Below are 22,617 nucleotides of genomic sequence, written 5' to 3'. Positions count from 1 at the left end.
TCGACAGTCTGCCGTGTTAAAGGGAAACTTCGGTATTTTTCAACCCGGTTTTCCCATCTTTTTGTGTCTAAGTGACTAATAGTGACAAACAATTTTTGGACTTGTTCCAAAATTGAGCAAGAGAGCTTCAGCCGGCAGCCGCTAAGCAGGCTGCAATGTAATCTGATGAGGCAATAGCACCTTGTCAATGTACATCCACTAAAGGTGCTTGTTTTTGCTTCTGACTGGCTTCAGATTGTTATTATAAGTGTCTGAAAACATTATGGAAAGGATCATACAGATAAATAAAACATCATTACCTTTTGCTTGATCTGGTCAGTTTGTTATTGTGTTTAATCAAGTCTGGCTGAAGGAGAAGTCTCGTTCTGAAATCTTGCCAGAGTTGAGTTGTTGTCAAAATCAGCTGAATATTCAGCCATGACAGAGTTGGAGGCAGTTGGGAGGAATTTGTTGTGTTGGAGTACAGAAAGCACAGCTTAGTCTTATCTAAAAGATTTTCAAAGTCATGGCTGAATATTGTGTGTTGTTAGTCCAGCTGCTGGAAACAGCTGCTCAGCTACAACAGATGTATAAATACTGTCGCTCCAGCTTTATCTTTATCCAGCTTTATCTTCTAACATTTACTGCCACCATGAAAATGCATTTATACTCAGATCAGGGAATTGTCACTCATACAGTGCATCACCTTTGTGTTGGAATAGATCAAATAATATTCAGTGTATCCAACATTTTTTTTTCTTATTCCTGCAGGTAAAGTAACAAAGAAGCTTTACACTATAGGTACAAAATACAAGTGTCCCAAGCTGCAGAGTATTACTGCTGTTCTGAGAGCAGATGTTCAGCTCAGCTTATGGTGCTCAGCAGCACTATGAGCTCTTTCTCTATCACTGTATCATCAGGGATATAGAGACACAGACATGATACATAACTAGAAGGAGTTTTTTAATCCAAGTCTGATTACATTATATGTAACCAATATATATAATCAACATATACATAAAACCAAGAATTCTTGGTTCAGAATAAATGTCACATCTCAAAAAGCTGCAAAAACATTTGAAAGTAAATCACAATAGTCCTTAAAAGACTGATAATAGAGGCCTTGCACACAATGTTTTTCTCTTTCTTCCAGCAGTGCTGCCTATAACCACTTTCAAGACAATGTCTAATTTCTGTGCTGTGGTAGATAAAGTATGTAAAACATTGGAAAACATGAAATTACTGTTCCTCTGTGATTTATTTACAAAATCCAATAATCAGACACCAAATTATTACATTTATGTTGATATAAATCTCATATATCAACACATAGCAATTGTTGTTTTGCACAGCGTTGTTTCTTCCAACATGGAGAATAAAGGGACATTCTTAGCATTCTGTGAAAGGTCTTCACTGTGTACATACTGAATTCAATGATACATCTGTTAGTTGGTTCTCAACTTTTACATTTGAGGCCTGTTTCAAAACCCCCCTGACCTGCTTCTCTGAACTAGCACTGAAAAAGTAAACTTCACTTATTATTCATTGTCAGAACACAAATTATATAATTGCAAAAACTCTATAATACCAATTATACTTATTATAAAGGCAATAATGTATTTTCTTTTAGATCCACCTGTCTCAAACTAATGCTCAAAGGCAATAATATTCACTTTTGAATCCCCTGTCTGCATCATATACATATGACATCATTTTGCGCAACGTGTAAAAAAGTTAGCTTATGTTAACTGTTTGCTATTCTTTCCTCCTGGCAAGCTAGGGGCTCTAAACTTAGCTTAATACATACAGTCACAGATGTAATAATTAAAGGCGTGGAAAGGCAGTCTTCTTTTGATATTATTAGCTTACCTCTAATCATTTGTTGGTTTACTAGACTTGTCACTCGTAAAGTCAAGTCTCCAGAGGCACTCGTGAGTGCGCACCTAAGTAAGTGTGTGTGTGCACCTTTAAAATGCATCCCAGGTGTGTTGTGGCTATGCAGAAATGGTTCTGCCTCTTAAAAAAAAAAAACAACCCATTATTCTGCCCTAGAAAAAATGCCCCAAAAAGGCAATTAGAACTGGGGTGACCAATAGGATGGCCAGACTTCAGTACACATTGGCCTCAGCCACTCTTTGCCACCCTTTAAATCCACACTTACTGACACTCAACTCTCAGCCTGCATCAACTGAGCAGCCGCTTCTGTTCAAGATGCTAGTTTAGCATTAGCATGAGCCTCAGACAGCTAAACTGGACATTCGCCAAACAACAACTCTGTGGAGTTTTCACAACTTTATGCTTCAGAGTTCATCAACACAACACAGTCAGCAGATGGAGGCACGCTGCGACTTTCTTCTTCCTTGGATGTCAGGGAGGTGTGTTTGTTTTACAGGCGGTCACCAAACGCACCTGTAACCTCACGGTATTAACGAGTAAGAGACTCCACCTTAGTAGAACATTTTCTAACGGTCACATCGCACGTCCCTCATCTTCTGCATCATATATTTTTAATCGGTTAAATTATTAATGGCAATTGATCAATAATCGACTAATCATTAACATCCCTAATGTGCACATTTTGAAATCATTAACGCACTTTGCATTAAAACGCTCGCTGCCTGAATGAACGCACTCACACACAAAGACATATATGTGCTGTCAGATATGTATGCAAGTCCCGCACAACCTTCACCTGTGCTTATGTCAGGACCTCTTTTCCTGTTCTACAGGCAGGATTAATGGTTACCAGTGTCAGTGTGCCAGTTAGCTGTGGCAGAGACGGATAGCACGCCAGAGTTTTACTGTTTGAATGTTTTTCTTGCAGGGACTAAAAACCAGAGATCAATAGAGATTCCCCCCAGCTAACCCTGCCCTGAGTACCACTGATGGAAAACAGATGGGTTCACAGAGAGTGTGTGTGTGTGTGTGTGTGTGTGTGTGTGTGTGTGTGTGTGTGTGTGTGTGTGTGTGTGTGTGTGTGTCAGATTTGCGACAGCGTCTCTATCAGAATAGATCTCCAGCATGCCTTCTTCCCCTCTCTGATATCGAGATATGTTTCTTATGAAGATCTGAAAATGGAGGCTCAGAAACGTGTTGGGAGTCAGAGAGCGTGTTTCTTGGCAACTTGCTTATCCCAATATGGCAAACTAACTGTCTTGTGAAGTGGGAGCCAAATGGTGTGTGTGTGTGTGTGTGTGTGTGTGTGTGTGTGTGTGTGTCTGGGGTGGGAAAGTGGGATGGAGAGAGGAAGGAAGGAAAAGAGTTGAGAGTGAGAGAGAGAGAGAAAGTGAGTGAGAGAGAGAGATAGAAAGAAAGTGAGGGAGAGAGAGGGAGAGAGAGGGAGAGAGTGTGAGTGAGAGAGAGAGAGGTAATGAAAGAGTCATTCCAAAACATTTAAAGAAACACTTCCCTCTCAGCTACCATTTGGATGTTGTTTCTGGAACGAGGAGCACAAATGTTTTCCCTCGTTCTCCCCCTCCCTCTTTTTCCTCCCTTACACTGTTCAGGAAGGGGAAAGGGAATTTGGGATTGTGTTTTTTTCCTGAACTGGCACAAAGCATAACTGTAGAGTGTGTGTGTGTGTGTGTGTGTGTGTGTGTGTACTCTTCAGACATGGGTAAAGGGCCTGTAGGCGGCTGTGATGCTGAGATTGATCCATACTCTAGTGAAAGAGTGTGTGTGTGTGTGTGTGTGTGTGTGTGTGTGTGTGTGTGTGTGTTGGAGAGACCCTGGTGTTTGGCCTGAAGGAATGGAAACTGCTGACATCCTACCAGGACCTCAACATCCTTGACAGGTGGTGGTTGTGTTGTCGGTTTGGGTGTGTGTGTGTGTGTGTGTGTTCGTTGAGGGGATGTGTCTACGTTTTGTTCCTCACACACACACACCAGGAAACAATTAGAACGCGGCTTATAGGTGAGAAGAATTTGTTAGAACAACATTGTTGGCACGTATTCTGACACGCATCGACACACACTGGAGCGAAGGATGGAAATGTGGTGATAAAAATGGTCTCTTAGCGTTTCTTGCAGTTGATTATATTACGTTTACATGATCAAATTATATAGAAAAGTCATGAGTTGCTGGAATTTAAACATTCTTCATCTCACATGAGGAGAAAGAAATATGATTATACTTACTTTACTAAACAGGAAACATAATGTAGCCTACATCTGAAGCCTTCATTTGTCCATAACAGGACTGTAGCTAACTTATTTTTTCCATTATTGGTTAATCTACATATTGTTTTCTTGGCTCCTCTGTCTTCAATGTCTTCAGTGTGTTTGTTTTATCTGACTAAGAGCCTAAAATGTTAATTCACTGTCATGTGTTACAAGGAAAGACAGCAAATCATCACTGAAACCATCAAATTTTGGTTGAAAAATAACTGAAACAATTAATTTATAAAAATAGTTGACAATTCATTTTTTGTTGATCGTCTAATCTATTAATTGAATAATCATTGCAGCTCAAATCCATAATGTGGACATTATCCATAAAAGAATGTTTTAATATAACATGCTGACGCCGTCCTGTTGTTGTGTTTTTTTTCATGAGCTAAACGCTTATCCAAAGAGGGTTGAATCGAGGGCAACTGGACTCGGTTGTAGATACTTGGAAGACGTTTCACCTTTTCATCCAAGAGGCTGCAGGGGGGAATTGAAGAAGCCCATTGGATAAGAGGCAATATGTCTTTAAGTATCTTCAACCAAGTCCAGTTGCCCTCGATTCAACCCTCCTTGGATAACCACGACCCGGATGACTGAGAATCTTCACAGACTAAACGCTGATATTTTTCAGCTTTGTGGTAAAGCGTACTAGTTAATCCACTGGGTTTTAAATGGTTTGTTGCTCAAGATTTTTGCGAAATCAAACCCTAAACTATTACCTCTCTGTATAGTGACTCTTATTGTTAGTGGTGGAGTCCGCCATTCCCATGCCGGATTCAAATAACCTTCACCACACAAAGGATTCAAAGGAAATGCAATTAATTTGTTACCGAGGTCAGAGCTAACGGCAATCACTGATCAAAAATGTGTCTTGTTTTGTAGACTTTTTTGGCATAAATGTGTCAGGGTGTAATGGAACAAGAAGGAGGCTCACTTCTGTTCAGAAAGCCGCTCGCTCTGTGCAGCATGAAATCAGACCGTAGTCTCTCATGACAGGATGGAAAAAGAAAATTATTGACTGAAGTTCTTTTATCAAAACAACTTGAGTTTGTTTAGTCGCACCGGTGAACAGATTCTGTTGTGTTTCTGACAAAGTAGCTGCTCAAGTGAGTCTTTGCTGTATTAAACCCCTCTCGCTGTTACCACCAGCACCCACGGGTGTCGCCAAATCAACCGCTGAAACGTTACAGATTACAACTTCAAGAAGCAGGAACGTTTTGTCAACTCAAAAAGGAAAAAAAAACAGTTTATCAGAGAAATATTCAAAATCACCAAATTTGAAGATGCCTGGTTTACTTTTCTCTGTGAACAGTGACGATGAAGCGAAGTATGCACATAAAAAAAAAAGACGTAGTAGGTGATAGTAGTGAGATAATGTCTCACTGAATATTAATCACTTCAGTGTATGAATGTGTCTCTGCTATAATGAATAATAGATGCTACTATAAGACTACACAGAGAGTAAGTTGTCTCTCTTTTGTGGTGCGCTGCTCTTCAGTGCTTCATGCAGGATGGGGGGTGTTCGTTCCCGCAGAGTTAACGGACTGAGACTAACTGAAGGTTAATAACTGGCTGTATGTTTGTGTGTGTGTGTGTCTTTACTTGTGTGTGTGTGTGTGTGTGTAATAGCTCCTGCAGCGTCTCTGACTCAAAGGGCATTCACTGCAAACCCACACAGAACTGTTTGCACATGTCAGTGATCATACAGCGATGCACTGCAGCCTCTTCAGCTACACACAAGAGACCTTGAGCACACACACACACACACACACACACACACACACACACACACACACACACACACATATATACATGCAAACATGGAGAGGCTTGAATAAATCTGTGTCTAATAGGGCCGGGTGTGGAAGGATCCACCTACACAGTGTTTTTCAGAGCACTGCATTACTCCTGCATGTGTGTGTGTGTGTGTGTGTGTGTGTGTGTGTGTGTGTGTGTGTGTACACGCCTCTGTTAGTGATTAATTGGAAAGCTGCATTTGCTATTGATTTACAAAGGGTGTGTGTGTGTGTGTGTGCTGGTCGCTGACGGACTGCGGTTTTAATGTACTGATTTAGATGCAGGGAAAACTCGGCAAGCACTGCATGTCTCTCAGATTCCCACAGGACTAATACAGAAACACACACACACACACACACACTCAGACCCTTCCCCCTCACCCATATGCAGACAGCACCCTTTCCCCTACACACATGGTTAGTTTTATCAGGGTAATGGCTGTGCACTGCATTCAGTAATGGGCTGGGTGTGTGTGTGTGTGTGTGGGGGGGGGGGGGGGGGTAAACCTCATCTAAACATGAAACCTTTTCCAGCTCTTAAGAGTTTGTGATTGGAAGAGGCAGAGATGGTTCAAAGGTTCAAAGTTTGCTAATGGTCAGATAGCACACCGGGGGGGCGGAGTCTAATAAAAAAACAAGGCCAATAAAAACAATCGATAAAAGTATCATGTTGAGATATGGAATGTTTCACGAGGGATTTGTTCTGTGGATGTTGAACGGTATGATGTCAACACGCTTTGAACTGATCACTAAGTGCAGAACGGATCATTTGTTCAAGTTAAAAAGACAGATTGGTGGTTGTTGAAGTTTCTACATCATCAGGATCAAGCTGATGTTTCTGTATCGTAATATACAAGTTAGTGGCAACCAGCCTTCACGTGATGGAATGATGTTTGCTGAAAAGCCTGAATCTGAAATGAATCTAATATAGAAAAGCTGGAGTGTTGTTATACAGTCCTGAATTGTTTACATGTGCTTCAGTTGGTTTTCTGTCCTGTCAAGAGTTGAGAATGTGGAGGAAATGAATTAAAACAGTAAAATATATATCGGCAGATTCTAACGGGCATCAGCACTCCATACGTTACCTTGTAATTTGAACATTTTAAATCCAGTTTTTCCATTTCTTCTTCGCTTGACATAGGTTAAAGTCCGTTGTGGTGGTTGGTACAGTGTGTGGAAATATTAGATTTAAATGTTGGTTTCAACCCGGGCAAATATATTTTCATCATTCCAGGCAGATAGTAGAGATCTGTAGGATCACTAACAAACCTTTCCAAAGATCAAACTCGCTGCTGTGTAACAGGTTAAGGAAGCTGTGGAGTAACATGCAGAGTTCTGAGGTCATAGTCGCTGTTCTCACCATAGTTCAGTATCAACAGTTAAATCAGATCCTGATTTTACTTTATTTTACACAACAGTAAAAAAAAAACATAAAACACAAGCATTTATAGTCAGCTCCCGCCCCTGACTTTGGCCTCCTGTGATTGGTTAGAAGGGTGAAGCTGACTTAAAAACTCGAGAAGGGAATATCTCTGTACTGCTGCCAGGCTGTTCACTGAGCCTGAGTCACAGACGCCCAGCTCTCAGCATTAAGATATGCTCTGGAACATATTTCAACTAAGAAAATAAAAGAAAAAAATGTACGTACAGCAGCTTTAAGTTTATCTGTTAGATTTGCAAGTCGCCAAATTCTAGAAAGGGAGCTCCCGAAAGTTAAAATCGCTCCACAGAAGCGGGTCTGATCAACTCTACCTTCCCTCAAGACTGCACCACATGGTTCCTCCATTGTGGTTTTCACTTGGTGGTTTCATTAACTGTCCCTTTTTTTCCTGAGTGCAGTCTGTCTGTGGTCTGCCTTGTTGAAATGGAGTGCATGGTGGCTCAGTAATAATGTGATAACAACAGACTGCTCCGGCATAGAAACATCAGCACGCATCGATTGTGCTACACACACACACACACACACACACACTCAGGCTGCGCAGCATGTACGGTATATATTGATCGGCTTTGTCATTTATTAGTTTGGTATTGTGGTTACCAGGGTGGCTGACAGTCTTCGTTCTCTCTCCTAGGTGATGCCTTCCCGACAGGCTCCACTCCCTTCCTGTCAGGTTATCCAGGCCCCTCCCCCTTGACCTCTGACCCTGCGTACAGATCGGGCAATCCCAGCAGTCTGCAGATGGCGCAGCTCTGGGCTTCACACGCTCATGAAGGTAAATTGTTTGCATTTCTTTCTCTGTCTCACTCTCTTCCTCTCCACATCTTACGCACGCCACGTTATAATTCATAAGACACAAACGACATCATTTTTTTTTTTCAAGAGTTTCCTCCCAGTCGGCTCCCGTCCTGCCGTCCAATGCCCGGGAGGCTTGTTCCTCTTCTGTTCCTCATTGCTTACACCAGCGGGATCCTGCTCCATTTCTGTCTCTCGGCCAGTCGCCGTGCACCTGGCTCTGTCCTAAATGCATCTGTCTTCCTCTGTCCTCAGCTCGTCCCTTACTTTCAGCTGTCATGACTTACTGTAATCTGTCTTCCTCTCTCCTGTTCTTTTTTTGAGCTTCCTGTCCAACACACACTTTGTCTCCGTCCGTCTCTGTCTCTCTCTCTCTCTCTCTCTCTTGCCCTACTTTCCTACGACATCTCTCTCCTGACCTAGCTTATCAACACACACGCGTATGTCTCTGAGTGTGTTTTCGTCCGTCTCCATGGACCTCTCCATCCTCTCTTTCTCCGTCCTCTCTCTCTCTCTCTCTCTCTCTCTCTCTCTCTCTCTTTCTCTCTCTCAAGGCCCGTTCAGTAAGTGATTGAATCTCTCTCCCTCCTCATTCCCTCATGTCCTTTTGTGTGTCTCCTTATCAAATCTCACTCACGAGGAAGGTCAGATAGAAAGAAACGCGCCTTGCCGTGAATTTTGGCAAGGTAGAGGGAGAAGGACGAATGGATTCCATTTATTCATTTAAAAGCTGATAGCATCGCCTGTGTGACACAGATCTCGTTCAATGCTTTCCAAACACAGCAAATCAGATCATGATTGATTAGATCTTTTTTTTTTTTTTTTTTTTTTTTTTTTGTCTATAGCTTACTTTCTTTAGTTCAAGGACAGGTCACATGCCCCCAAGATTATGTTTGATAATTAACTTCTCATTATGAATCAGGAATGTGTAGCTCAATGAAAAAGACTAAAATAAACATTTCCACGCACGACACGCCCCGTTTGACTTTATATGCAGCCACACTTTGGACTTTTGACGCTTGACTTAAAGTTTAGCCTGAATCCAGGCTGGAGTATCTGCAGATAAAGAAGCTAAACCCCCCCCCCGCTGTCTAAAGAAGCCATAGACTTGACTTTCTCTCATATGAATAGAAGCCGTCAGGGCCTGAGAGAGATTCTTAATACCTGGCTTTAATATAGCTAAAGTTACTAAAAGCTGGAGACGTTTCCAGGCAGACTTTGGATTAGGGGTGGACGACATGCCCCTAAAATAATATCAGGATATGAAATTTCTTTATAATATTAAAGATGATTACCAGTATCGTCGTGAACATTACGACATGGCACACCCCTACTTTGGATATGCCTGGGATGCACCGTAGCTACACAGGAACCTGGTATCAAAGCTGTGAAAGATCAAGGTTACCTGTTGCTGTGGTTAAAGGAAGCTTTACAAGAAACCCATCCCGCATGCCTTCGCTCTCTCTTCACATCGCTCCTCTTATATTTCTGTCTCCCCATGCCTTTCTCCCACCGCTGACACCCTCCCTCAGCGTCTCCATTTCTGCCGCTCCAAAACGGTGAGGAGACAGATTTATACTTCGCCTCTACTCCACCGGCGCTTCACGCTGGAATGGCGGCGGCGTCTTTTTGATGTTTCTTGGAATGGCTGGAGTGTGGGAAGAGGGGAATGTCTCACCCGCTCTGGGTGGCATGGTGACACCAGCCAGCGTCAGAGTCGCAGCAGCTCACTCCTAACACAAAAATCCAGAGCATTACACCAGGCGCAAAGCTTTGTCTATATTAAGATCTGGTCGCTGAGAGCAGCAGCTGGCTGTCGGGCAGACTCTTACCCAACCAAATACATCAGTACAGGTGACTAAAAGCACCTCATTTAAAAATGGGATCAAAGTACAAAGTTTGATTTGGTTTAAAAAGTGCTCAAAACTGCTTTACACACGCTCTTTTTCTTCATTGATATAAATGAGGTGGACAAAATATTAGATACACCTTTCAGGATAACGCAAAATAATTCAACAGCGCCACAAACTGCAGCCTCAAAATGACTATAAAGTTGAATCAACCCTGCTGACTAAAACTGTTTCAACAAATTATTGTACGTACTGTATTAGATTAGGTTTAGCGAGGTGTACATAATAAACTGAATGTATATATCAATATATTCAGGTGGATCTAAGTATGGCTGCTACTAACTGTTGTTTTTATTTATCGATTAATCTTCCAACAATTTCTCCATCAGTTGTTTGGTCTATCAAATGTTAAGATAGTGAGGGGAAAAAAGGCTGATCCAAGGTGACATCTTCAGATAATATTATAATAAGAATAACTTTGTCTAACAGTTTACATATATACAATGTATCAAATTGTAAGAAATTTAAAAAAATGTGTCTAATGAAGCGTTAAAATACAGTAAAGCAGGTTATAATAGGAAGTAAGTAAAGTTTCAATAGGATTCAATAAGCATATAAGAGATACAGACTACTTAAAAGCAAAGTTAAAAGTCTTAAGATGTTTCTTAAAGGAATTTACAGAAGTTGCATGTTGTGTTTTGTTCGACCAACAGTCCAAAACCCAAAGATACTCAGTTTACTGTGAAATGAAACAGAGAAAAGCAGGAAATTGTCACGTATGAGAACTGAAATCAGACAATGTTTAGCATTTTTTCTTGATAAATTCATCAAAATAGTTGCAGATTTATTTTTCCGCTGATCAAACAAATAGTTGCAGCTCTAAATATAAGTAGTAATGTTCCGTTCGTGCTTTTACCTCTCCAGACGTCTAAGTTCTCCGAAGAAGCCACAATGTTTACATGACTGAGCGGGAGGAGTTATTGTATCCTCACAGTTTTATGATTTGTGTAAACTGTATTGTATGACATGTTGTGTGTTTCCGTGTCTTCAGGCTACCCTCCTCTACCAAGCAGCCTGTACTCCAGCCCCTACCTGTCCCTGGGGCACCTGGACCCTCCCTCGCTCTCCCAGCATCCTCTCTACGACTCTCATAAAGGTCAGTCTCTGTCATTGACAACATTCAGAGACACAGGTGGCTAAATTTAGAGCGCATACTCTCTCATATCCTGCGATACATCAGTGGGAGTAGGTTTTGTTTTAATTTTAGTGACAAGACATGCAGGTAATTGTGGAACTGGGCCAACTCTCCAGGCAGAAATGGGCGACATTCAGCTGACGGCAGAGCAATTATGGCCTTGATTCTTACTTTATTTCCAAGATATGACATATAGTAGTTTTTCTCCTTCCTGGATATAGCTGTTACAGATCTACTGTTGCTCTGTGTTCAGTTTGTGTCGTGCTCATGGAGTGTGTTTGTGTTTTTAAAGTCATGTGTTATGTTTTGTGTGTTTTTAGACAGTTTTTACCTGCCGGCCTCTATGAGCCAGTCACCTCTCCACCCCCCATCCGCTCCCCCGACCGCCCCGTCCAGCTCCACGCCCCCCCAGAGGACGTCCCGGGACGGGGGCAGGGACAGGCCTTACCGGGGGGAGAGGGAGAGGGAGAGAGAGCGGGACAGAGAGCGGGAGCGGTTGAGAGAGGAGCAGCGGCCGCACAGCGTGGTGGACCTGACGCAGGACGGGAGGGGCGAGGAGGACCGGAGGGCGAGGAGTGGTGACCGGGAACGAGAGAAAGAGAGGGAGCGGGACACGGAAAGAGAAAGCTGGTCCTTCCATCATCATCACCATCACCACCACCACCACCAGCAGCAGCAGAAGTCACACTCCCACTCCTCCACAGTGGAGCCCAGGTCCAGGCCGTCACCTACACAGTCCTTCCTCCCTCCAGGTGGGGGCGGAGGTGTGGGCAGGTTCCTCGGACCAGAAACAGACAGAGGGGGTCGGGAGGAAGAGGGCAGCTCTCGACCCCACCATAACTCTAACGCTAACTCAAACAACTCAAACTCTCACTCAGACAGACAAAGGAGGAATGACTCCGTGGCCACGTCAGCTGGGACGCTCCACGTCTCCTATGTCCTTCCTCCTGCGCTTCAGCCCTCCAGCGCTGCTCCGCCCCAACCCCCCACACTCAGAGAGTCTATCAGAGAGCAGCGAGTCAGCGCACCTACATATGTGCCTTCTGTAGAGGTTTACGACGAGCGGGCCGGGCCCATACAGATCGCCTCGCAGGCCCGCGACAACAAACACAGAGACAGAGAGCGCGAACGGGACAGAGAGCGCGAACGGGACAGAGAGCGCGAACGGGAGCGCGACAGAGACAGGGAACGGGAGAGAGACAGGGAGAGGGAGAGCTACAGGAGCCTGATGGAACATCCTCGGCTCTCCCAGTCTGGCGATTCAAGCAATCAAAGAGAGGAAGGTTCTGTAATTTGTTCCAATGGTTCCATTGGTAAACGAAGTCAGGATACATCTTACTCATCCAGTCAATCACGGTTCAGTCCAGACGCCAGGGACATGTCTAAACACTCAATCCGATTGGGCGTAGAGCGGCCTGGGGCGGAACCTAAGTGGAGCACCATCAGCCCGTTGGCCAACTATGCCACAAGTCACATGGCTGCCCTGGCAGCACAACACGGACACACACTTTCCTCCCCCCACAGCCAGCCGACACACGCACAAATGTCCCACTCCCCTCACACAGCCCACAGGCCCAACAACAACCCTCACTCCCACAGCCATTCCCCCCAAACACACCCCTCCCAACACGGACACGGGCGTGCAGGTGAGGAGGGGAGTCAGAGACCCTATCTGGACCCATCGGCGCTTTATCGACCTGGGGGGTCACTGGTTGGAGGGTCCAGTGGCGGGGAGCGAGGCGGGGGGTCCAGCTCGGATCCCACAGAGGTTTCAGCCATGCAGAGTCTGATCAAATACAGCGGAAACTTTGCCGCTGAAGGTCCTGGGTCCTCCAGGCACGCCGCAGACACCCGAGGGCCCTTCGGGGGTCTGGGTAGCATCAGAATGGATGCTGAAGCGGAGAGGGAGAGAGAAAAGGAAAGAGAGCGGGAGAGAGAAAGAGAGAGGGAGAGAGACAGGGAAAGGGTAGCGGTTGGGTCAGGTGGCTCCGGGGCGTTGAGGGTGCCCCCCCAGCTGAAGAGAGAACAGGAGCGGCCGGACAGCGCCCGCTCGTTTGGTCGGGAGGGGGAGGGCGAGGTGCGCCACCCTCCGGTTGGCATCGCTGTAGCTGTGGCCAGACAGAGAGACAGCAGCAGCACCAGTAAACAGAGCAGTGGACCCTCAGACACACAGAGACCCCTGCTGCAAACTGCTATTAAAGGTAATTACGTCTTCTATGTCACTTTAGACCAACAGTTTAGTCCTGTTGCACACGCTGCAGCCTCGCTAGTACAATCTTGTTTTCTGTGAATAGGCTCTGCTGTGATCATGTATGAAAACAACTTTGTCTGTGACAGTTACAACAGATTTTCATTGGCTATAGGTTTGATATAATCGTAGGAGTTCACAGCTGATCATACAAGTCATTTCATATTTTACAGATTCTGGCAAGTTAACTCAAGTTTACTTAATGTATTTGAAATATTTTTCCAATGTGTTTTCTTCTGCTTCTGCTGCTTCCAACTCTGGCGCTCCGCTGTGGCTTCCCTCCCCTCTCGATCGTACTGCAGATCCCCTCAGTTAAACGAACCAAGAGCAAATGATTCCTCATTTGGGTTTCCATGAATAATGGACGATTCATTTCTTTCAGATCAGAGTCATATTTCCTCAGCCCTTTTTGACTTTGAGGTGCTCATGCATGTAATGTGATTGGAATGGTAAAAACAACTTCTCACCCCCCCCCCCCCCCCCCCCCCCCCCCCTCAAATCGCTAATTATGTCACGGGATGTATTTTGTTGAAAGCCTCCTTTTGGCGAGTCCGTCGGCTCTCTGCGCTGCATAGCAATTCCTGCCATAGTGCGCTCTATTCATGCACATCAAGGTCATTCAGCTACAGTGCTCCCTCTCCATCCCTCTGTCTTTCTCCTTGTTTCTGTCTCTCTCTCACTGTCTCTCCTCTTTCTCTCTCCGCTCCGAGCCTTTTCTCTGTCCTCCCACAGTTCAGCCCCCTCTCTCGGTCTCTTGCTCTTTTCATTTCGCTGAATGTCTCTCTCCTTCCCCACCCTTCCTTTCCTCTCTGAGAAGGTCTTTGTAGAGGCACCTCCCTCCTTGTCTCACCTCAGGCCCCCTGCTCTTTCTCCACTCTTTTCTTCAGCCTGCGGGCTCCCTCCACCTCCCCACCTCCACCTCCACCCTCTCTGCATTGAACATGTCATTACAGAGTGCAGCTAAAAGCTACAAACAAGCCTTGAATTACAATAAGACCATGGGTGCGTTGCTAAGCAATGATCAGTCTTGAGAGTGACGGACTGTGTTAATGTGTGTGTGCGTGCGTGTGTGAGAAAGAGGAATATGAGGGATTGTGTGTGTTTTGTGGGTACAGTAGATGTTTGAGTGTGCATGCACATGCGCCCCTGTCGGGGGTGTTTATTCATTTCCTTGCTTGAGTAGAGTGATTGGTCTAATAGTCTAACAGTCCCTCGCTCTAGGAGCTCTAAATAAACAGCAGAGGGTTTACACAGAAAACACAAATAGATGGAGAGAAGCAAGAAGAGTTTGGGAGGAATGGGCTGACGATAAGAAACACGGACATAGATCGATAGGTTGATAGACGGGAAGAGAGACGTATGGCAGGAAGTAAAGAAGTGAAAAGTGTGAGATGGAGGGAAGATTGGTGACGGAGGAGTGGAACGACAAGGAGAAAGAGGGGGCGTGCAACGCTAATCACTGGCTTTCTGATGCATAGAGGATAGCATGTGGGACAGGCTCCTTGTAACCTTGGTAACAGTCTTGAAACCTCTCCTGCGGAGCATGTCAGGGATTGTTAAAGTCTCTCGTCCCTTTACAGGCTACACACACACACACACGCACACACGCTTCTAGTGCAAAACTGAAGGGTTCAGCACACTTGTATAAAACCTTTCTCTCCATCTCTGCTGCTTGGGGACCTTCAGTCAGTGTTGATGAGATGGAAGAAGGTTAACAGGAGAGAGCGCGAGGAGGAGATCCTCATGTTTATTCTGGATTGCTTCACGGAGTGAGGGGCATTGTCTGGTTGAGTGCTGCTGCTTTCCTCTGCCTTTTTTTTTTCGCTCTAAATCTGTCTTTTGCCATTGGCCGTCATAGTAAGCAGGATGGGTTTAAGGCTCTGTGTGTGTGTGTGCGTGTGTGTGTGTGTGTGTGTGTGTGGTAAGGCAGTAGTGGTATGTTCACACATCTCCTGTGGCACTAGACTAATAACTGATAAGAGCTGACACTCAGAGTGAGAGCTGTCACTCTATTTGTGTGTGTGTGTGTGTGTGTATTTGTACAGTGTGTGTGTGCACACACACTCATTGTGTTCAGGCTGTGGCCCAACATCATATTTTTAGCTTCTCCTTCTCATTTTGACACCCTCTGTTGTGTCACCATTATATAGCCAGTGTCACCTTGTTGCCTCCCCCTCTCTCCTCTGCTGTCATCCATTTTTCGGTTTCTCTTTCTCCAACCTATCTCCCAGTTTCCTCTTACCTCTCTACCATTTAGTTTATCGTCTTTCATAGCTCATATTCATTTCTTTAAAGTTATTAACATGTGGGATCAGGGTTTAAATGTCACAGGAACTTCAATGATGCAGCTACTAAACAAATTTATTTGTTACTCTTTTTTTTTTCTCTTCCCTTTATCCCTGAACCTGTCTCGCCTGCTCCTCCTCTGTCCCCCTTGTAGATGAGGAGCGAGGGGAGGATCGTGCTCGCCATCATGAAGACAGACTGCTGGCCGGCCGGCTCGAACGTGAGCAGGAGAAAGTGCTCAGGTGAGGGTGTGTGGCTGACACCTGAACAGGATGACGCACCATGATTCCTCTGAATTTGGTGTTTTAATTTTTTTATTTATTTTTTTTACACCAGTACTTTTTGGGTGCATCTTTTGTCTATTAGCCTGTGCCAACAGTGTTCAAAATCCATCTTTTCTTCCAGAGAGTCCAAGGAGCTGGCAGAGTTTACCCAGATGCACCCTGCCCCGCTCTCTAGTGGCCTGACACCCAGTATGATGACACCCAGCCTCATGACCCCCAACCTTATGGTGACAGGAGGGGCTGCCCTGGCAGGGGCGGGTCGCTGGCCTCCTGACCCCTCAACTCTGACCTCTCACCCCTGGATGCCCCGGCCTGGAGCCCCCCCAGTCTGGCTCTCCAGCTCACCATACAGTACGTGGACACGCACATGACTGAAGACACTTGCTAACTGTCACAAGCACAAGTTTAGATGTTCTCAAAACTGCTCTTGCATTTCTTGTGATACCTTTTTATCATGGCCAAAGTCATTTAGTGATGGTTGATGCAACTTAAATTTATTGGCACACTATTTTCATCACAGCATTGTAGCATCAAGCTGGATAAAACATCATGTGTAGTTTCCACATGCATGATTCTGTCGTCGGAGATGAATGACGTACCATGTCTTCATGCGAGCCGCTGTTTCATACGTACCAGATGTGCACAGGTGCAGCATTTGTAGTACAGTAGATTTCAATGTCTTTTATGGACCAGTGCCCGCTAAAGACAGAGAGTCTAAATCAGTTCAACACTAGCACATGGCACGCTTGCAAAATTCTACATGCGCCTGTGCAGCTTCGTCTGATTGGTGCAGCAGAAAAAGGGAGGTGTTCCCTGTCTGTGGAGCGGTTCGTCCAGCCTCCAGGGGTCGAGTACCACAGACATTCCTGAACTTTGCAGGACATTCCAGACCTGCTCCTCCTGCGCTCGCTGTCCAGAAATAACAGCATCAACACACACATACTCACATACTTCTGAGAGTTTACACATACCATCTGAAAACATGGAGAGACACACACAGACACACACACACACAGACACACACACACACACACACACAGAGAGCTCCTCAAGGGCCAGCTCTGTCTAGACACTGAGGGCAAAGAAAACAAAATCCTCTCAAAAACAGCTGAATTCAGTTTGTGCTCCCTTATGTAACTTTTTTTTTTTTTAACATTATTTCTCCAATGTGGGTATAAATACTGGATGAAGGATGATGCTGAGTAAATGTTAGTTTTAGCTTTACTGAGAAAATGTTTTCACACTTCTCACACTTTTTCTTTACATTTTCACCCATTTCTTCCTACCCCCCCCCCCCCCCCCCCCCACACTCCCCATCCCTCTCCCCTCTTTGTATTCCTACTTCCACTCCCATTCAGGCCTGGGTCCATCCTCAATGCACCAGACCCTCCCCCCAGGCTACCCACCCTCTCTGCCAGGTTCCATACCCCCTCCTTACCAGTTTGCCAGGGACCCACAGTCTGGACAGCTAATAGTCATCCCTACTGAACACCTGCCTCACTACGGTACGACAGCCTCTCTCACTATATATGTGTTTGTGTGTGTGTGTGCATATGGAATCTGAAGTATGTGTGCAGGTTGTTGGTTTATTGTCGCCATGTTGATTTTATTACTTATAAAAGTACTTTCTGTTGTGTTAGAACAGAAATAAATCATTACCGTGTTCATTTAGAGACAGATGTTAGTATTAGTAATTACTGTAAATAAATAAGACCACTGCCAACAATATTGTCAGCTGCCATATGGTGCAGTGAAGTGTGTGCCAGTGGTTTTTTGCTTTACTGTACAAACATGAAGAGGGCGCTGTGATATGCTCATCCTGATTATCCTCTTCTTTAAAGAGTAAACAAAATAATATAAAGCATTCCAGTGGAGGGGTGGGTTGTAATAAAAGTAGAAATGTCCTGACAGGAAACCCTAGTGGCTCATGGGAAATCAAGTCTTCATTTTGAGGAACGGAGCGCTAACTCTACCGTCAACATGGGTTGATTTCTTTATCTTTTAATATAACGAACGTGATGGATGGATTTTAAAGTTTACCGTCTTCCTCACACCCTCCTCCCGTCGCTCTGCAGGAGGCGACGTGCTGGAGCGCGGAGCCCCGGTGTGGTCGGGGGTGTACGGTACAGGCAGCCCGCTACAGCACGCAGCCCAGCTCCAGCTCCTCTCACAGCAACAGATGCTCCGGCAACAGGAGCTGCTCATGATCCAGCAGCACACAGCGCAGGTCCTGGAGCTGCAGAGGAACGCACAGCTAGTAGTAAGTGGCATTCGTGTAATTACACGCATTAGTAAGAAAACTCATATTCAAAGACAGTTACATACGTATACATGGCATATATTGTGTGTGTGTGTGTGTATATATATATGCCTGCATATCCACATACACATATAAAACACAGCGGTCCAGAAGCTGCAGAGCAACATGTGGTGAGCAGTATGAGGCTTTTCTGTGCATGATATTAGTGTCACATCACATCAGCACTCTGTAGACTAGTGTTGAGACAAATACTGTAATATGACATACACACATAATCTCTAAGACAGGGCGATGAGTTACAGTTAAAGGATACAGCTGATATTCTGTATTTTTTATTGTCAATAAATCCAATGGGAAAAAAACAAAACAATGTGTCCATATTGCAATAGTTTCTGGCTTCCCTACTGTCTGTGGCTCTCAGCCCCAAAACCATTTTTCCTACCAAAGACGTAATTCTTTCAAAACATATCACAAATATATAATTCTTTTTTTTTTTTTTTTTTTTTTAAAGAAAAGAATGCTCTGTAATTTCCCAAATTAGCTGGCCACTGTAGCTTTTAGCAAACATGGCTTAAAAAGGAGTAAATGGTGCATTTGTTGGACTATTTTCAGCCGTGGATTAATACACATTTGGTTTTTGCTAGTGAGTATTTCCAGCAGAAGGACAGTGTTTGTGGGATTGAGTCACAATAAACTGAAGTTCCTGTCTTCATGGTAATGAAGGAACCTGTCAGCTAGTGCAACAATGTGGCTCACTGATGTGTTTTTAATCGTTTTTGGACAACAATGGAGCTCTATTGCTGAAAGGAATGAAATATGTCAGGCTTTGGCTACACAGTTCATTATTTGTTTTTGTCTTTTTATGGGATTTGATGATAATAAGAAAAATATCCAATGTCACCAGTTTTAAACAGTACATACAAGTAAGAGACAGTTATATAAGATGATAAACACCCTGCACACGTAAAGTTGAAAAACACATTCAAAACACGGCAACTTGCATGATCCTGCAGCTACAGGAGAGTACAGTCATGAAAATGTGAACCATGCAGACACACACTAATATTTAACACCCAGAGGCTCAGTCTGTCACATAGTACACAGCACATACATGCCCTCTCCTCTCCTGTGTTTCAGGAGCGTTTAAAGGCCAGCGAGCACCGGCCGGAGATAGAAGACAAAGCAGACAAGCGGAACGCCGACCCCAAACCCCGCCCCTCCTCCATATCTTCCCCGTCTCCCTCGCCCGTCCTACATCCCCGCAAGCCTCCCCCTCCCTCTCGCTCGCCGACCCCCTCTACGTCTTCCCTGACCCCGCTGCCTCCGCTCCCCTCGCCTGTGACTACCCTCAAGTCAGAGGAAGGGGCGCAGAGAGTGTTGTCTCACCCGCCGACACCCCTGCCTCACCCGCCTTCACCCCGCTCAGCCTCGCCGCCCCCGTCCTCGCCACGGCGGCCTAAACAGGAGGCGGCCGAGGAGGGGGAGGTGGGGAGGAGGGAGCAGAGAGAGGGACAGAAGCCGGCCTCTGCACCTTTTCAAGGCCTCTACTCTGGTGAGTCTAGAAGATCTATGATGCATTGAAAAGTCTCTATCTTTCTGTTTTATTATTCTGAACACCTGTATTATGTAGAATATTTGACATGTTGGGGCTCACCTGCTGTGTGTTACTTTAATTAGCTTCAGCGGACTAACGTCAGGGTGGGTAGATAGGTTTTCAGCAGTGTGAACTACAGAGGAATGTTTGATATTGTATGAATCTGTTAGTGACTCTAACCTTTGCTTTACGTTCATGACAGATCTCCCTCCAGGTTACCCTTACCAGTCCATCACTGCCCCATTCGGCTCACCTTTCCCCCCATATCACATCCCAACGCCCACAGCAGCAAACACTGAAGTTGTCCCACCCCATCGGTCCCGCTCTCCGGCCTCAGCCGCCCCTTTACCCTCAGCCCACCACCATATAAGGCTGTTGGACGCGGACATCAAGCCACAGAAACTAGAGCCGTCAAAGGCGGGGCCTTTCCTCAAACAGGAACCAGGCGTGGAACAGCATCAGCTAGACATGACGCCAGAACCTTTGGGTCCTCTTCGTCGGAGCCGCAGCCCCGTCCGAGCCAGCCAGGACAGAGAAGGAGACGGGGAAGTCCTGAAACCTCAGCCACTACCTCTGCTCGTCCCCAGTCCTCCACCGCAACAAGGCAAGAGACTGGAAGAAGTCAGAGAGGAAGAGAAGGAAGGAGGGCAAATCAAAGTGGAAGTGTCATCTTACTCATGTCAGGCAGCATATCCTCTGCCTCCTCCACTCGCAGGAGCCGAGCCTAAAGCAGAGGTCATCAAGGAACCAGACCGAACACGCTATCCATCATCCATCGCTACAGATTCAGACAACCAGGAATCAGCACAGATGTGTGGGTCACTCGAGCAAACCACCAGCGCCGCGTGTGAACCACAACAGCCAGACACTCCAATAAGCTCACACACTCCCAATCAGAAAGAAACTGTCACTGAAACTCCCGTCTATCCTCCCGCCTCCAACTCCCCGCTCCCACTGCTCATTGGTCCTGAGGATCCCATGGCAGGGATGCTTGCCCTACTGACAGCCAGTGAAATGGCTCAGGCCTGCCCCCGCACCCCACCTGCCCCAACACTCATACCGCAAACCGAAGAACCTCCTGTGGGCGCAGACTGCTGCAGCGCTGGTCCTCTGGAGATGGTGGCGCTGGAGGGGATGGCCCTGCTCAGCCAAATGGCCCAGCGAGAGATAGAGAGCATCAGCCTGGAGCAAGGTGAGACGGGATGTGAGAAAGTGAGGGGCGAAAAGTGTGAAAAGAGAATTGTTGTTTTGTTTTTTGTTTTTAAATCTTTTTCTTTTACATTTTACTTTTTAGTTTATGTTCCTCTAATGTTTTAATATTCTCTGTATCCTGTCCAGATTTGGCATTAGAGGGTCTGGATTGTCTTCTCGAAGCAAGCAGACAAATTCTGTTAGAGGCCATAGAGAAACAGTCCCACATTGATCTGCCCAGAACGCTGGACCCCAACAAGAAGTACAGCTGGAGGCAGAGGAAGGAGGAACCGGTAAGATGGAAGAAAAACATCCTGGTCATCCACAAATGAAACGCGTCAGTTTGTTTGGAGTTCTCACAACCGTCTCTCTTCCCTGCAGCTGTACAGTAAAATGTCTATGGATGTGTTGGACGCAGTGGAAGTGGAATACCGTGTTCGCCTGGCTGAGCTGCAGAAGACATATAAGGAGAAGCAGAGAGAGATGAGCAAGCTGCAGAGACGCAGAGACAAGCGGTGAGTGTTATTCCGCACAACTCACGCCGTCGGCATGAACGCAGGCGCACACGCTCACTGTAAGAACCACGTACAAGATGAATCCCCAGACATACACACACACACACACACAAACCTATAACTCCTTTATGCTTATGTCAGTGAGCGGCAGCAGCAGGAGGACGAGAGGCGGAGTCTGACCCGACGGGGTAGAGGACGACCCAGGAAGAGGAAACACTTGGCCACACCTCCCAAACTGGACAGCAGGCCTGGAAAGTGAGTGTTACCCGCAGCTCAATTCAGCCAGTTTTTCTTAAATTTTGCAGGTTTTTCTAGATGCGTCTTCAGTTTTTAGTTTATAAAGTGCAAATATTCCCATTTCTCAGGGTGGGTAGGACGGTGCAATACTCTGAGGATTCTGAAGCCGGCGAAGGGCAGAGGAAGAGGTTTCGGGTGTCCAGAGAAGAAGAGGAGACAGAAGCAGGAAGTGGAGGAGTGAAGATGAAAAAGAAGAAAAAGAAGAAGAAGAGCTGGAATGACCAGGAGCCATCCACCAGTCACGCTCTAGAGGTAAGCCACTTGGAAAGTCGTTTTGATTTCGCCAGCAGTGTTATGTCACTGTTGCGACTGATTTAATGAAATGTTTTCTGCGGCGTCCTCAGGTGTTGAAGACGAAGCGCGGCCATATGTGCGAGCAGGAGCAGCTGGCGTCGGACCTCGACAGAGCGCTTTCGCTCTCGCAGCTCGGCTCGCTCAGCGCGTCTCGCAAACTCGCCTCCAACTCAAAGGTAGACCGGCCGAAGGGCAAGTCCGCGGAGAGTCGGATGAAGGAGCGAGGCGTCCACTCGTCCGCCAAAGGTGGGAAACACAAGATGGCTGCCAAGGCTTCCGCTTCAGAGACCGTCCGGAAGGTGAAAGGTCAGAAGAAGACTGCTTTGTTCTCTCCCATGAGATCAGAGCTCAGCAGCTGCTCCAACAGTGAGTACCTGGAGACAAAACATCTGACACAACTGGTTTAGTCTCTGATGTGGTCAGATC

The 22,617-nt window shown here is 45.8% G+C and overlaps 1 protein-coding gene across 3 annotated transcripts in view; it reads left to right on the top strand.

Annotated features, from left to right (window-relative positions):
- The window catches only part of tnrc18 (trinucleotide repeat containing 18), a 56,687-nt gene that overhangs the window by 15,311 nt on the left and 18,759 nt on the right, over positions 1-22,617 (top strand). For 2 of the 3 annotated variants that reach the window (XM_044332176.1, XM_044332175.1), the window contains exons 3-16: positions 8,017-8,157; positions 11,079-11,183; positions 11,543-13,423; positions 15,911-15,998; positions 16,162-16,391; positions 17,399-17,545; positions 18,116-18,300; positions 19,438-19,852; positions 20,097-21,086; positions 21,233-21,378; positions 21,467-21,600; positions 21,742-21,855; positions 21,966-22,149; positions 22,242-22,557. In XM_044332176.1, coding sequence (XP_044188111.1) covers positions 8,017-8,157; positions 11,079-11,183; positions 11,543-13,423; positions 15,911-15,998; positions 16,162-16,391; positions 17,399-17,545; positions 18,116-18,300; positions 19,438-19,852; positions 20,097-21,086; positions 21,233-21,378; positions 21,467-21,600; positions 21,742-21,855; positions 21,966-22,149; positions 22,242-22,557 — 5,076 coding nt within the window. Of the gene's footprint in view, positions 1-1,997; positions 2,412-8,016; positions 8,158-11,078; positions 11,184-11,542; positions 13,424-15,910; positions 15,999-16,161; positions 16,392-17,398; positions 17,546-18,115; positions 18,301-19,437; positions 19,853-20,096; positions 21,087-21,232; positions 21,379-21,466; positions 21,601-21,741; positions 21,856-21,965; positions 22,150-22,241; positions 22,558-22,617 lie in introns of those variants that run through there. The other variant, XM_044332177.1, reaches the window with a different exon arrangement.

Source organism: Thunnus albacares, chromosome 17, assembly GCF_914725855.1.
Source record: "Thunnus albacares chromosome 17, fThuAlb1.1, whole genome shotgun sequence".
In the NCBI taxonomy this organism is placed as follows: domain Eukaryota; kingdom Metazoa; phylum Chordata; class Actinopteri; order Scombriformes; family Scombridae; genus Thunnus; species Thunnus albacares.
Note: the sequence above shows the minus strand (reverse complement) of the source record. Positions and strands in the feature narration are given on the sequence as shown.